At 42.0% G+C, this 13,285-nt stretch overlaps 2 protein-coding genes and 1 long non-coding RNA gene across 9 annotated transcripts in view; 1 reads left to right on the forward strand and 2 right to left on the reverse strand.

Moving 5' to 3' along the window:
* SLC16A12 (solute carrier family 16 member 12) overlaps positions 1 to 144 on the reverse strand; it is a 31,997-nt gene extending 31,853 nt beyond the window's left edge. Inside the window, exon 1 of the mRNA XM_013108427.5 lies at positions 2 to 144. The gene's annotated coding sequence lies outside the window, so the exon portion shown is untranslated. The remainder of the gene's footprint in view (position 1) is intronic.
* Positions 145 to 226: 82 nt separating this feature from the next.
* Positions 227 to 12,848, forward strand: LOC110354411 (uncharacterized). 3 transcript variants are annotated; one of them, XR_003497889.3, is made up of 3 exons: positions 227 to 1,334; positions 1,670 to 1,864; positions 12,594 to 12,848. It is a non-coding gene; the product is annotated as an uncharacterized lncRNA (long non-coding RNA). The 3 variants fall into 3 exon arrangements; XR_002406324.4 differs by having other exon boundaries at positions 227 to 662; XR_011810065.1 differs by lacking the exon at positions 12,594 to 12,848 and adding an exon at positions 6,375 to 6,812 and having other exon boundaries at positions 227 to 662.
* The window catches only part of PANK1 (pantothenate kinase 1), a 43,531-nt gene continuing 40,380 nt past the window's right edge, over positions 10,135 to 13,285 (reverse strand). For all 5 annotated transcript variants that reach the window (XM_038180860.2, XM_038180859.2, XM_027459771.3 and 2 more), the window contains 2 exons: positions 12,247 to 12,372; positions 10,135 to 11,620 (listed from right to left, as the gene is read on the reverse strand). In XM_038180860.2, the coding sequence (XP_038036788.1) occupies positions 11,561 to 11,620; positions 12,247 to 12,372 (186 nt within the window). In that variant the 3' untranslated portion in view covers positions 10,135 to 11,560. The remainder of the gene's footprint in view (positions 11,621 to 12,246; positions 12,373 to 13,285) is intronic.

Here is a 13,285-nt window from a genome sequence, read left to right on the forward strand (position 1 = left end):
CCTCTTATTTCCACCCCCTCCTTTCTTTTCTTTCTTCCCCACGCAGGCAAAGCTCGCACCGGGGTTTGTGGTTCAGCGCTCCCCTGCCACTTGAGGAGGTATTTTTAAACCAGGCAACGCTCAGACTGGACTTAGCACCACGACTTGTGCACGCAGGTGGCCTCCGGTCCCGCACACCCCGTTAGGAGCCGTGCTGCCGCTGCTCTGTGAAATGCTTAAAGCCAAGTCAAAGCCCCAGGCCAGGGGCAGGACTCACACGGATTTCAGCAGGCTTTGGACCCTAGACTCTTGGAACGAGTTTCAAATTCCAGCAGCTTTTTTTGTTTATCCAAGGGAGATAAACTAAGTGGCCTGCTGAATACCCCGTGGGCTTTCAGACGTGATCTGGGAAACAACAGGTCTTTGCTCAGAAGGGACGTGAGACGTCCAGTGACACTTTCCATGAGAACCAAGATAAAAGAGGACCTTTTCCTTCCCTCCCGAACACTGCTGCCTGACAAGGACTGCCTGGTTCCTGCCTTTCAGCACTGCCACGAAGAGCAAGCGCAGAGCACCCAGAAGCGAACCAGGGATGGAGCACAGGGGGCTGGGAGCCATTTGCTATGCCGCTCTTCCAGGGAAAGCTCAAAATCCTTCAACAAAAGGAAGTACACACAATCTGGGTAAGCATGGCAGCTTTGGGGTGGGTTATTAGCTAGCAGAGGCTCCTTTTCCAAGGTGACAGGGCTATTCTGGAGAATACAGAGGCAGAAAGGGGCCAGCAGAGGCTGGTCTGAAAGTGCCTCCCCCTCTGGCATGCTGCAGGATGAAGCAGGGTGCTGGGCAACCTGCAACACCTGTGCACACCCTCCCTAGGATCCTGGTGCGTGGTAGCTCACAGCAGCCACAGGGAGGAGGGCTAGGTTTTTCACAACCAACTGTATGGGTAATGAAAACTTGTTCTTGAATGAGAACAAATGTAGATCTTGCTTTCTTGGTGAGGTTTGGGTTTTTATTTTTACAGGTTCCATAATATTTTGGCAAAAAAAAAAAAAAGCTAATATTAGTTAAATACTTCAATGTGTTTCATATCCAAAGATTTTCCTTGCCAAAACATACTCTCATGTAATTGCAAGTGGCTTTATTTGTGCTGCATAACACTGCAAGATAACAGAGAGCTCCAAACAAGACAGCCTGGGCATTAAGCTACCATGCAAGAGATTGGGGATCTCAGCATTGCAGCAAAACTCCTCAGAGAACATCTCATTGGAAGCATCTCTATGACAACTCCCCATCAGCGATGAGAACGGCAGTGGTCATTTATGTTGTCTGCTAATATGCTGGGTCAACAACAGGTAATACTTCCTTCTCTGCGGTGTGGGAAGGATATGGTCAGAGCACCACAGAAGCACACACACCATGTGTTGTGCGTCCCAGGAACACACAGAGGCTGTAACACCACTCACAGTCTGCTTAACTGGCCATTAGGACTACTGCAACTGTGAAAAGCTTTTGTGTTAATTTTTATACAAATTCATTTTCAGCACTGAAGCATCACAAACTAGGTATTACCAAAACAACACACAACTTCATTTGGCTCTCAGAGCAACACTACCAGTGATAGAAATACAAGGTTTTGCTTTATACTTGCTTTACACATTCATGACAAGCTTCTTCTCTTCACCACCAGGACATTTTTCTCATGCAAGTTTCAACTGCTAACACCAGAAAAATGATCCATCCCACTGTCTGATAAGCAACAATATAACTCACTTGGAAAGACCGTAATCACTTCAGGGTGGCAGGACTACATACATCACTCCTCCAGAACAGCTATCATCAAGGCATCAAAGGACACGTTCCCTCACCTGGACTGCCTGGCCAGGTAAGGACACCATATCTGGGAAAGGGATTGTTTTGGTCCCTATGCAAACAAGAATACCACCTTTACGCATTCTCCCACTTTCCAAAGGAGAAAAAAAAATAAACTGCAACACTAGAACTTAACAGGTGAGATAAATGCTTTTACAGTTTGGAAGACAGTTATGTGCCATGGTACACTTGAGCGGTCTTCCTATGCCAGTATGCCCTTTTAGTACATCAGCCTTTGTATGCAATTAGTTGCATTAAATTAATGACAATAGGGTATGCACTGTAAGTGACACCAACATCCTTCTTCTGCCCTCTGCTTCCACCTCCCTGACAGTCAGCCAGATGTACAGAGTCACTTTTTCTAATCTGTTCACTCACACTTGGACCTACCACCTTTGGCACCCTATAGTCAAAGGGACACAGCTTCCTTGACATCTCCAAAAATGAAGCGAAAGACAGCACAGACTGGACAAACTGTAGTCCCTATAGTTCACTCAGTTCCCCCTCTGCAACTACAGTCCAAATCTTTAATTAGACATTGGAACTTTTCACAGCATAGGAATGACCAATTTGAATTAGTTGTACTTGGAAGCAAGCCTTTGCACAGCCACTCGTCTCTCTTCCACGTCCACTCTACTGCAGACCAGAGGCTCAGGCTGTCTCAATCCATGTAGGAACGTGACACCAAATACAGCCTGTAGGTTGCGCCCGTTTGAGGACAGCTAACCGTTTCCACGGCCATACAAATTTTCATGGCATTATGTTTCTCTTCTCCCTGCTGGATGACAAGTTTAGCTTGCTGTGTTCTGCAGAACAGGTGTTAGCAACTCACCCTGATCACCCACCACCTCACCCTCACCAACTTCTGGGGAAAAGCACAAAGAACTCTGCCCCTATGAAAAACTTGCACAAAGTTGAGCTGGGCTTCAAAGCCTGAAGACAGCGTAAGTTTTGTCTTATTCCCCAAACTGGTACACAATGCCAAGTAAGAGGAGATGGTGAGCCACCTCTGATTCTCCACAGCTCTACAAAGCAGAGAATGGTTACCTGCCAAGCCCAGGCTGTACCTCGGACACCACTCCTGCTGAGGCTTTCAGGCATTGCACCTCATCCTCCCTGGGGTATACTGCGGCTCTGGGCATTTTTTGCTCCAGTTCACCTGTAAAACACACAACTTAATAGACTTAATAGCTATCACTAATTTCAATATATTTTGTATGACTTAATTTCTTTTTGTTGTTGTGTTTACAGGCCAGGGAAGAGTTTCTTTGTTTTAAACATTATTATACTTCTTTACATAAAACATGCCGATTGATAATATCTACAGCAAATATTTACAGAGCTAACAAACTCCGGATAATATTGTCATTCTACCCAGAAAGTTGCAAGCATCAAAGTGCTGTTTTACTTGGAGATGTACCAGATGAGTTCCAGGGGCACTTATGCAACACAAAACCTTCCTGCTGATTTTTTCTTTTTTAAATTCTGTTCGTGTGCAAGTGGGTTGTTCCCTACACCACCCCTGCTTTTTTCTCTTTGACTTGGGCATGTGCAGACAGATACCTAAACCACCGCCAGCTAAATGTACATCGAAAACCTGCTCCGTGTAGCAAGACGTTTTGGTAAACATTATGACACTGATGTTCCATGGCCTTGCACCTTAGCACCGGCCATGTGGCTGCAAAGCCAGAGAGGTTGCCACCATCTAACGCGGCAGCTGCACGGGCACCACCAGCCACAGAGCAGCAGCTGGGCAAGCTGTGTCTTATCGTGGAGACTGAGCAGCCACTTGAAACGTGTGTGAATTATGTGACTGCCCCGGGCAGACCCCGCCGGGAGCAGACCCCACCAAGAGCAGCCCCTACCGCAGCCCTGGTGTACTCCCAGCCGCCGACAGGAGCTGAAGTCCGGGCTGGCGATGCCATCTAGTGGGAAAAACTGCTCAAAGGCCTGGCTCTTCGTGACAGTGGTGTCGTTTGGGAGGAGAAAGTTTGATGCTGCAAGGCCAAGAGCTTCCAGGTCAGCACAAAACAACCTTTTCACCAGGTTTTCCTGCTGTAGGAGTACACAGATGTTGGGCATCTTGCACAACTACACAGATATTACACAAGGCTGGGGGACACTGCAGTGGGCCTGAAAAAACATCTGTGAACAACTGAAGTTCCATGTGTGTGCACACTAGAGTGCTCTCCAGTGGGCCAGGGTAAATGCAGCCTCTGCTCTCTTGGGTCTTCATACTGCCTGGAAGCCTCAACTCAGCTGCTCACATAATTTTTAAAATATTACAGAGACAGGGAGCAGTAGTAACTACATCATTTAACTGCCGTAAAGCTAATGCTACTAAGTTTACAACTGGTAACTGATGCTTTGGCATTTCTTTTCATGAGTAAGTGAATTCGTTTTCAGGCATTAGTGCCTCTTCAGATTAATTCTTCTTAGATGCAATATCTAGTGTGATGAAAGCAAAGGATGTGAAAGAAAAACCTTACAAAGGATTATTTCCTGAATATTTTCTGTCTTACCTATAAAAGAAAAAGAGCAGCTGCAGCATGAGATGGGTTTGGGTCAGCTTGCAGCCTTCAGCAGAACACAGCACTGGTTTCCCTTGCAGTGCTCTTTCTTCTTCAAAGAGACAAGCCAGGTATGTGCAGGGAGTTGCCACACTGCACAGGTGAATCTGCTGCAGAGACTTCAAGCCTCCTATATTTGGAAAGAAGGAGAGAGAGAAAGCTTACTTTCTAAGCTAAAAAGAAAAGACAAACATTGGGAAATGTAGGAAACTGTTTTTGGCTTGTCTCAAATACTTCTGGATTATTTTGTGCATGGCCTTTTGTAGCCAAGTGCAATACACTGAATGCTAGCTGGGTAACAGCATGCTTCATGCTATGTCTTAAGAACAGCACGTATTTATTTACTTAGTCAAATAACACCAGGGGTGAAGTTGCTCAAAAAAAAAAAAACAAAAAAAAAACAACACACAAATCCACACAACAATTCTGCTAAGAGGAACCAAGATCTTAAATACATTCAGCATTTTGAGTTTCATTTAGCCAGCTACCTTCAAAAATGGAAAATTAATTTGCTCATTTAGTTCTTTGAATTGTGGATTTTATTTTTAAAAAGTACACAATTTTCAGATACAAAAGAGCATTCTCAGTGTTCTTAATTACAGTTTCTTTGTTTTATTTTGTTTTTTATTTCAGTCTCCAGGTGAAGCTCAAGCTATATTCTCCAAAGGTTCTTTCATAGCTTGGGTTGCCATGCCCCCATTTTACTGCTATGTTTCATAAAAGAGGTATTCAGACTTTTTATGGCTCTCACACCCCAGACTAAGGGTACACTGTCAATCATCACACAGATTAGTAATGCCACTGGGAGGAGAGAGGGGACAGGTTCAGCAGAATAGATAAAATATTAGTTTGGCCAGTTGGTAATGATTTAGCAATTTATACAAGATACTTAGATTGCAATCTCCCAGCTGATACAAGTGTTACAGAAGCTTGTAGGAAAATAACATTGATCAGCACATTTTTCCTACTGGCTCAAGGTATTCCTTGTTTTTACACACACATCCCTAGCATTTGTCTTGTGAGCACCTGCAAGCTGAGACCAGCTATTTTATTTTGGGAGCAATTAACTAGCAGATATGAATACAAAAATGGCAAGTCTCGACATACCACCAGCCACACCACCTCGTTGCTTGAAGCACCGATGTCTCTGTTGCAATCACCAAAGCAGCAATCACTCCCAATGAAGCGCTGTCTAAGCATTGTTCCTTGATGCTTTCAATGCAGCAGAGGCTACGTATTCCCTCACCCGTCAAAGTTCCTCTCACAAAAGAGTAAGGGAAAAATAGGTGCTACTTGGTGGAAAAAAACAGTTTAACATGAGAAAGTGTTAATACAGAGGAGAGGTCACATCCTGCATCTGCAGGAATGGAGACTCAGTACCGGGGCTGAACTTAACTCATGATGCACACACATTTGTTAGAGAGTAACATCTGGGTTGTGTCAGACCTGATCACGCTTGGAAGTTCGCAGAGGGATGGATGAGTCAGAAGAGCTGAACAACTGTGAGCTGACCAGCTTGAAGAGAGAAAGCACACTGATCCCTCACAGCAAAGTAAACAAAGTAAAGGAAGCCACTTGAGAGCAGGGGGTGACACGCTGCTGTTTTCAGCATGACACTGTCATTTCAGGCTGTCGCCCACCTTTACAACCTTAAACCATCCCTTTAACGTGGTGCTCCAAAGCTATGTTCATGTGTTTAGAAATAAAACAGGCAGGCGTGGAGCTGCCCCGGCATGGCTGTGGCTGCACTGAGATGCCCCAGGGCTCGGGCAGCCCCAGGGCCGCTCGCAGCAGCCAGCTGTGGTGCATATCTGTGCACAGCTGCACACACCGCAGCACAGCCCTGCGCTCCGGGCCAGAAGAGAGGTGCTTCTGCCAATACGATGTAACTGGTTTTGATGTAAAAACCATTCTGAGGCCAGCACATCCTCTACTGTGTCTCTCACGTACTAGATGAGCCATGTTCGAGACCAGGCGATTGCCTGCTCTGGAGAGCAGATCTGCACCTAGATGAAGACATAACTCTGCAGCAGAGATCACTGGGTGCTTTCCTCAGAGGTGCTCAAGCCAAGTACTACTCAGTAAGTGCTTTATTTAGCTCACAGCAACCCATTCACTCCTGCCCTTCTGCCACACCACCAACAGCACTCTTCCCACCTTATCCTTGCCATCCCCCACCATAAACCCCTGAGTACCACTGCCATGCCCCTTTCCCAGGCTCACTAGCTTCCCCTTTCGTGAACCCCAGCTTTTCTTTGCTCCTTTCTTTTCCACCTTTTCAGGTGCCATCCCTCTTCTTGCTTCAAAGGAGGAAGATATCAAATCCCAAGGTAGTCAACAGGTTCTCCAAGCTCCTACAACTTAGGATAAATTTCTATTATGCTTCTTTCTGTTGGGATTTTTTGGTGGGATTTAGTATGGGAGACTTGAAGAATACTTAACTGCAGACAGGGTCACAGTCCCTACACCTCTTCCTCCAAACATGCTAACACACTCGCGCTACAATTGAGTTTCAGTCAGTACTAGTAATACTTAGAGAATTGGAAACTGGATTCATTTTTTTAGGTTTGAACAAGCACTCACTGTCCAGCACATTCTGAAGTTCAGATGTTCTCTACCTCCCAGGTGCCCAGAGGTAGAAATACACAAGAGACTGTGGTCTTTGAATCTGGGATAAAACAAAATACAGGCTATGAAAAAGACACCTTGTACTCTGAAAACAAATCCCAGTAGAAGAACTGGATTGTTTCTGACTGGAAACAATCATGTATGTTTATTTTGTCACCAGTTCAACCCCATATGGTTTTCCCATCTCTAGAATTCTGCTGTGTTCTGCCAAAAATCACTTGCGAGTATCTTGTGACAGTCTAACAGGAACATAAGTGCTGATACCACTGAAACACCAGGATGGTTTTGCTGAGGTTGGAATGCACCACAAGACACACCGCTTGTCTTGGAAGTCAGATTCCTGCACTGTCCCCAGGCATCCCGTACTTGTCTTCTCTGTCGTGTCTGATCAGTTAAGTGCTGTATCTTAGTCACCTCTCACTCTTCAGCCACTAAATTCAGCCCCAAATTACAACTTTTACCCAATAATTAGACCAAAAACTCCACTTTAAAGCACAGATCCCTCTTCCTATGGGACATAATTTGACTTTCCATCAAAACTGTTAAAAATCAGGGTGTGGGGAAGAACAATGGGAGCAGCATGCATTTCAACAAGTGTTCGCAACCAAAAGCGGTGGAACTTGGCAGAAGCCATCACAAGAGAATACAAGGAATCCTGTTCACTCTACTCCAACTCACATTAACACAACCTTAGCATGATTCAGAAACAAGCTAGATTAACACAGCCTGGTTTGTTAAGAGACCTCATCAATTTATACTGAAACAAGCATTTTGAATATGTACTAAACCTGCAGACTCACTGATCTTCCCCAGAAAAGTCTGCTCCTTCACCCTCACCCTTCTCCAAACACAAAGATTCACAGACCTGCTATTTCAAAGTTCTTTAGACAGACCTTCCACAGTGGTGCAACAGAACTTTGCTTGCTCAAAATGCCAGTTTGTGTCACTTATTGGAAAAGCACAAAGTTCTTTTGTTCACCACATCATCAAGTAAGACTCTATTCAGACCCTTTTCAATGTGTTTTATACTTCAGAGCATTTTTCCCCCCAGTCTCTCTGCTGTGGCACCTGGCATATTAAGTACCTTAAGTCTCAGTTCAACATTTTGAAGTTAGTTTCATTCCATGATCTGCATAAAACTGCTGTGATTAACTTACCTGACTGACAGTCCTCCGAAACTTACGGCTAATGTTAGGAACTGTGCTTTCCTTCTTCAATCGCAAAGCCTGCATTTGTTCATATTGCAGTCTATGAATGTATTTTCCTGAATGACTTGCTAAGGTTGTGGGTTCCCCCCCCCCCAAGAGTTTTGCATCTTTTTGTTGAAGATTTGCATTTAAAAGCACCGATACTTCCTATTTGTTTACTTAACCTTACATTCTTTCATCATGTAACTATAAATGCTAATAGAGGAATATCAGTGACAAACATGCCCAAATCAGATCTCCTAAAAAGACTTTGGAGGGAAAGATCAAATCTTTTCTGGAGGAAAAGGGAGGGAAACAAACTAAAACTAAAAAAAAAATACCCTTCCCGCCCCCCTCCCCAAGTTGCCCTATGCTCTCCCTTCAGCAAAGCACAGTTATATTGCTGATGTAATGCTTCCCTCTGCTGTTTGTCCTACGAAGTGCAGGCAACTCTTAACACTGAAGTCTGGTTAAAGAGAGCCATGAAAAGATAGTTGGCAAAAATTCTGCTCGTTCATTTATTCCTTTGTGTATAAACCGCAAACTGAACTAAAAGGCTATAAAGTTATACATGTGTTTTATAAAAACTGATTAAAGAGAAATAGTAGTTTTGATACAATGTAAACTACCCATAAGAAAATCTTTAGAGCTCTTTTCTACACGTAACCTACATGATTTTTGTTACTGAATGTAGTAACAATGATGTTCATCTGATTTCTGCTAGGCAAGACCAGGCACACTGACACAATCTAGATTAAATAAGTAGGTGGAAGAAAGGGAGTTGGTTAAGCAGTCCCGACAGCAGCCTGATATTTCAGAGTTATTGCAACTGTTACAGAAAAACAAACCTTCTTTCCTTCAGGGGAATATTCCTTCCCACAGACTTCCAGAAGCAACCATCAGATTGAAAAAACAAGTGAAGACAGCATTAGCAGTATGTAGGCACATGAACAACATTCACATCTTACCCACCCACACGTCTTTTCTGCTCTGCTGCCTGGACCTTCTCCCCTCACTAGGGGCAGGTGACAACTGTGTAAGAGCAGCCACTAGCAAATCTGCTTGTCTTACACTTCCTGATAGCAACACTCAAGGGAGAGGAGAGAGCAACAGCAAGCAGTTCATATTTTGAACTAAAACACTAACTGTTGTTCAAACAGCTTTACAGTTCTCAAATTGTCTCACTAGGAGATTGTCAATAATACTTGACATTGTAACTTCACACAGGAATGAAGAACTGCATACCAAATGAACTTGAAGGTCTACAACACTAGTCTGGTAAATAAAAACAAGAAGAAAAAAAAAAAGAACCAAAATGTGGTGTTGCTTTTTTCCCCCCTCTGAAGGAAAAGGCTTACAAACATTTATCACCACCCGGTAGAAGTCCAGAATTATCTTGTCATGGATCAACACCAGTGGAAGATTCTATGACCAAAGATCACACTTCAAAAATCCCATTTCTAAACTCTTTCCAGTATTTCTAGAAACTGAAATAGCTCTACATATGACATTGTATATACAGTTTTGTATCCTCTGAATATTCCTTTGAGGAAAAAAAAGAATCCTTAAGTTGCAGGTAAAACTTCACAAATAAACTAGTAAGTTTCATTTCGTTCAAGAAAAATGAGAGGCACTGAGCAGAACTAACGCCACTCATCTCCCATGAAGTGTTACAGGAAGGATCAACTACAACATGCTAACATTCTCATGTAGTTATTTACAAACTACAAAAAAAACAGTTTTGAACAGCTACAGCTTCAAAGACGAAAGGAATGTAACAGAAGATTTTTTTAAAAAAGTACCAAAGAGTTATCATGAAAGTAACTTGCCATGTGCCATGAAACAGTTATGCATTTCATATAACCAATTTCAAGAAATGAATTCCACAGATGCATTAAAACAGTCAAAACAGTGGTGGTCTTTATTTCCATCAGACAAGGTAACACTTCAACTAATATGAATTCATTTCACCATTTGTGAGATATGGAAATTAATGACTTAAAAAAGTGAGTTAACCCCCTTCCAAAAATATATTGGATAATACGTAAGTCTGAATTTTACACTGTCCCTCTGATGAGCCCTTTACATTATGTGACATCACATACAGTTTTACAAGACAAAATAATTTATGGACTGGTTTTCAGCCTCTGATTTATGAGCCTTCAAAGTGTCTAGGAAAAGCTAGTTCACACATGCCATGCGCAATCAAGTACACAGATTTCAAAGTGGTCTCAATTCAACTGAAAAAATTTAGAGAGGTCCACCAATGAAACCAATGTAGAAAATACTGCACTGGGATAAACACTCAAACCTTAGTGTTCGAGAGGGAAAGTTGGCATTAGCTTAAAAACCAAAAAAACATTAGTGAGTGATTTTCTAGTTTTAGAAACTGGGCTTTGAATAATGCAGTTATCAGTTGTTTTCAATTATGATCAACTTAGAAACTGCAGAAAAGTCTTCAAATAAATTGAAACAATCTCCTCCCTTTGTCATCTAACACCAAGTATGTACGATACATAAACAACATCTGTACTATGGAACTCTCCATATAGATCAGAGTTTTTTCAAAAGAAACAATTTCATTTCAGTATCAAGCCAATAATTAAAATTCTCCTTTGCATTGTTTACAATTTCCAATAAAAAGGACAGTACTGCAAAACCAGTTACCAGTCTGTTCCTGATCTTTAAAGTCAGGAGCACTGAAAATTTAGTGTTTAAACACACACACTCCCCCCAGGTTTTCTTGCAGTCTTGCCAAGCAGCTCATTTATTTATTTATTTTTGGCAGGGTAAGGGAAAGCTGTTAAATAAAAGTGTGTCTCATCTAACGAGGAAAGGAAAGGCAACAAATCAATGACTAGTTTTCACAGTAAAATGCATCAGCTTTGTAGTTTCATTTGAAACCAAGAACAAATCATGAAACGTCATGAAAATAAGATAAAAATCTCCTAGAGTGATTACTAAATGAAGTTAAAATTACCGCACTAATCAGTAAACCCCAGAAGAAAAGCAGATGCCTAGTACCACAGGTCCTACATTGAACAGTATCCACTTTTTAAAATAACTCCATAAAATCTGTATGTTTGGCCACGTTGCACATTTTTCCCCTAAAAAATACGGTGTACAGAAAAAAAATCTCAGTATTCCCCGTATGAATTTTGAAGTTAAGCTCAAAACCCAGAAGTTAGAGATCAGCTAAAAGGATTTTAAATTATTTACAAATCCAGCAGGTAGAACTATCATAATGGCTTCATTTCCATCCTTGTAGTGGCTTCCGCTCTTATCCAGCAGCATCTGCAGTAAAAATCTCTTCAGACAGCTTCATCACTGATCATCTGTCATTTTAAGCAATTCTAGAAGAGCCCCAACAGCTCCAAAATAACCCTTCAAACAAGCAAAAACAAAACAAAAGACAATCAAATTCCAAAATAAGACAGAAGCATGATCATGCAAAGCTTTCAGTTTTAGTAAGACAATTAAAAGACCTTTCTTACAAGATCAGCCCCACTGTGCCAAGCATTTGCTCTATCTGAATTACGATTTAATACAATATTGTTTAGGTCCAGCAGAACATTTTATCGTGAGAAACCTCACACAGTTCTCTAAAACTGTTGAAAAACAACAGAACCACTACAGTGATGGTGTGCTGAGGCAGTGCAGTTTCCATTCTGAACATAACCATCCGACAGTCCCCTCAGAACCACTTGCTGAAATTCATTCTAGTTGAGGCTCATATATAATGCCACACACAACACAGTTGTTAGTAGGGTCAAGAAGCATGTGTGATGTTTAGCAATAAACACCACAAGATTAGTGGTAAAGCCATGGAGCTAATGAGGGATATTTTTAAAAGAACTCATAATTAAATGGTATTTATACAGAACTTAGTTTTTGCTTTCACTTCAAAGCAATACCATTGAGTTTCTCCCTTTTAACTTCATCAAAAAAGTAAGGAACCACAAGAATTTTTCCCTTATAAATAGAAGAAATTTCAACACTTATTTCCTTACCTCATGTTCCAAAAACAGAGCTTTCAGCTGTCCCTTGGACCAATAATCCATAGCATATGCTAGCACCTTCATAGAAATCATATTAATTCTGAGAAAGTTTCCAACAAACACCACCTTGTCAATGTTCTGTAAAATTGAAAAGCAGACCAGCAAAAATTACATTCAGCTGCGTTATTTGTCCCATTCAACATATACTTCTGTCTCCACTATAAAATTATACGGGTATTTTGGGTTACATTTAAATTCTCCAGACCAAAAAGCCCCCAAATAATTTTAGTCACTGACCACTAAGTAGATGTGTTGCAATAAAATAAGTTTTTTTTCTTTTTTTTTTTTTTTTTCTCTAGAGAGAGGCTGGTACCACAGATGGTGAATGCATGTTTAGAAGCCCACAACCTTCCCAGCAAACAGGATTCATTGTTTGTATATGACGCAGATGCACTGGAGAATACAAGTGGAGAACCTCTGAAAGGTATCTGACGAGAATTACCTTAGAGAGTGGATGAATCATCTTTCAGTACCTATTATCTCAACTGCGGTTCTGTTCACAAAAAGCAAGTGAACCATAGCCAACATGACACTTCATGCGTATCGCACTCCTTCGTTTCAGATCTCACTTGCACTCAGCATTTATAAAGAAGCTTAGGTTTTCCAGACAATCAGTGCCACACTGTCAGTGCAAAAGCCATACCACATCCTTACTTGCGTACACACCGGGGCTCATTACCAACAGCTCTGGTACTTAATGCCAGTAACTATTTTACTGGACCCTGTTGCACCAGTTATGCACAAAAACATCTGTATGTGCATTCTGAGCTGGCATGCTGCACATGATGCTCACCATACGCTAGAACTGCTGTAGAAGATTTGGTAGGAGACCAAATCCTAGAGACATAAGCTCTTCAAGGAGCCTTGAGGGAATGTTAGAACACATCCTCACAACCCTCTAATGAAAATTAACAGCAAAAACCTGCTGAGACCAGCATTACCAAGCACTGAGTAGGCCTGGCACTCTGTTCTGCAGCAGTTATTTCCCTAC

The sequence above is a fragment of the Anas platyrhynchos genome, chromosome 6 (assembly GCF_047663525.1).
Source record: "Anas platyrhynchos isolate ZD024472 breed Pekin duck chromosome 6, IASCAAS_PekinDuck_T2T, whole genome shotgun sequence".
NCBI lineage: Eukaryota > Metazoa > Chordata > Aves > Anseriformes > Anatidae > Anas > Anas platyrhynchos.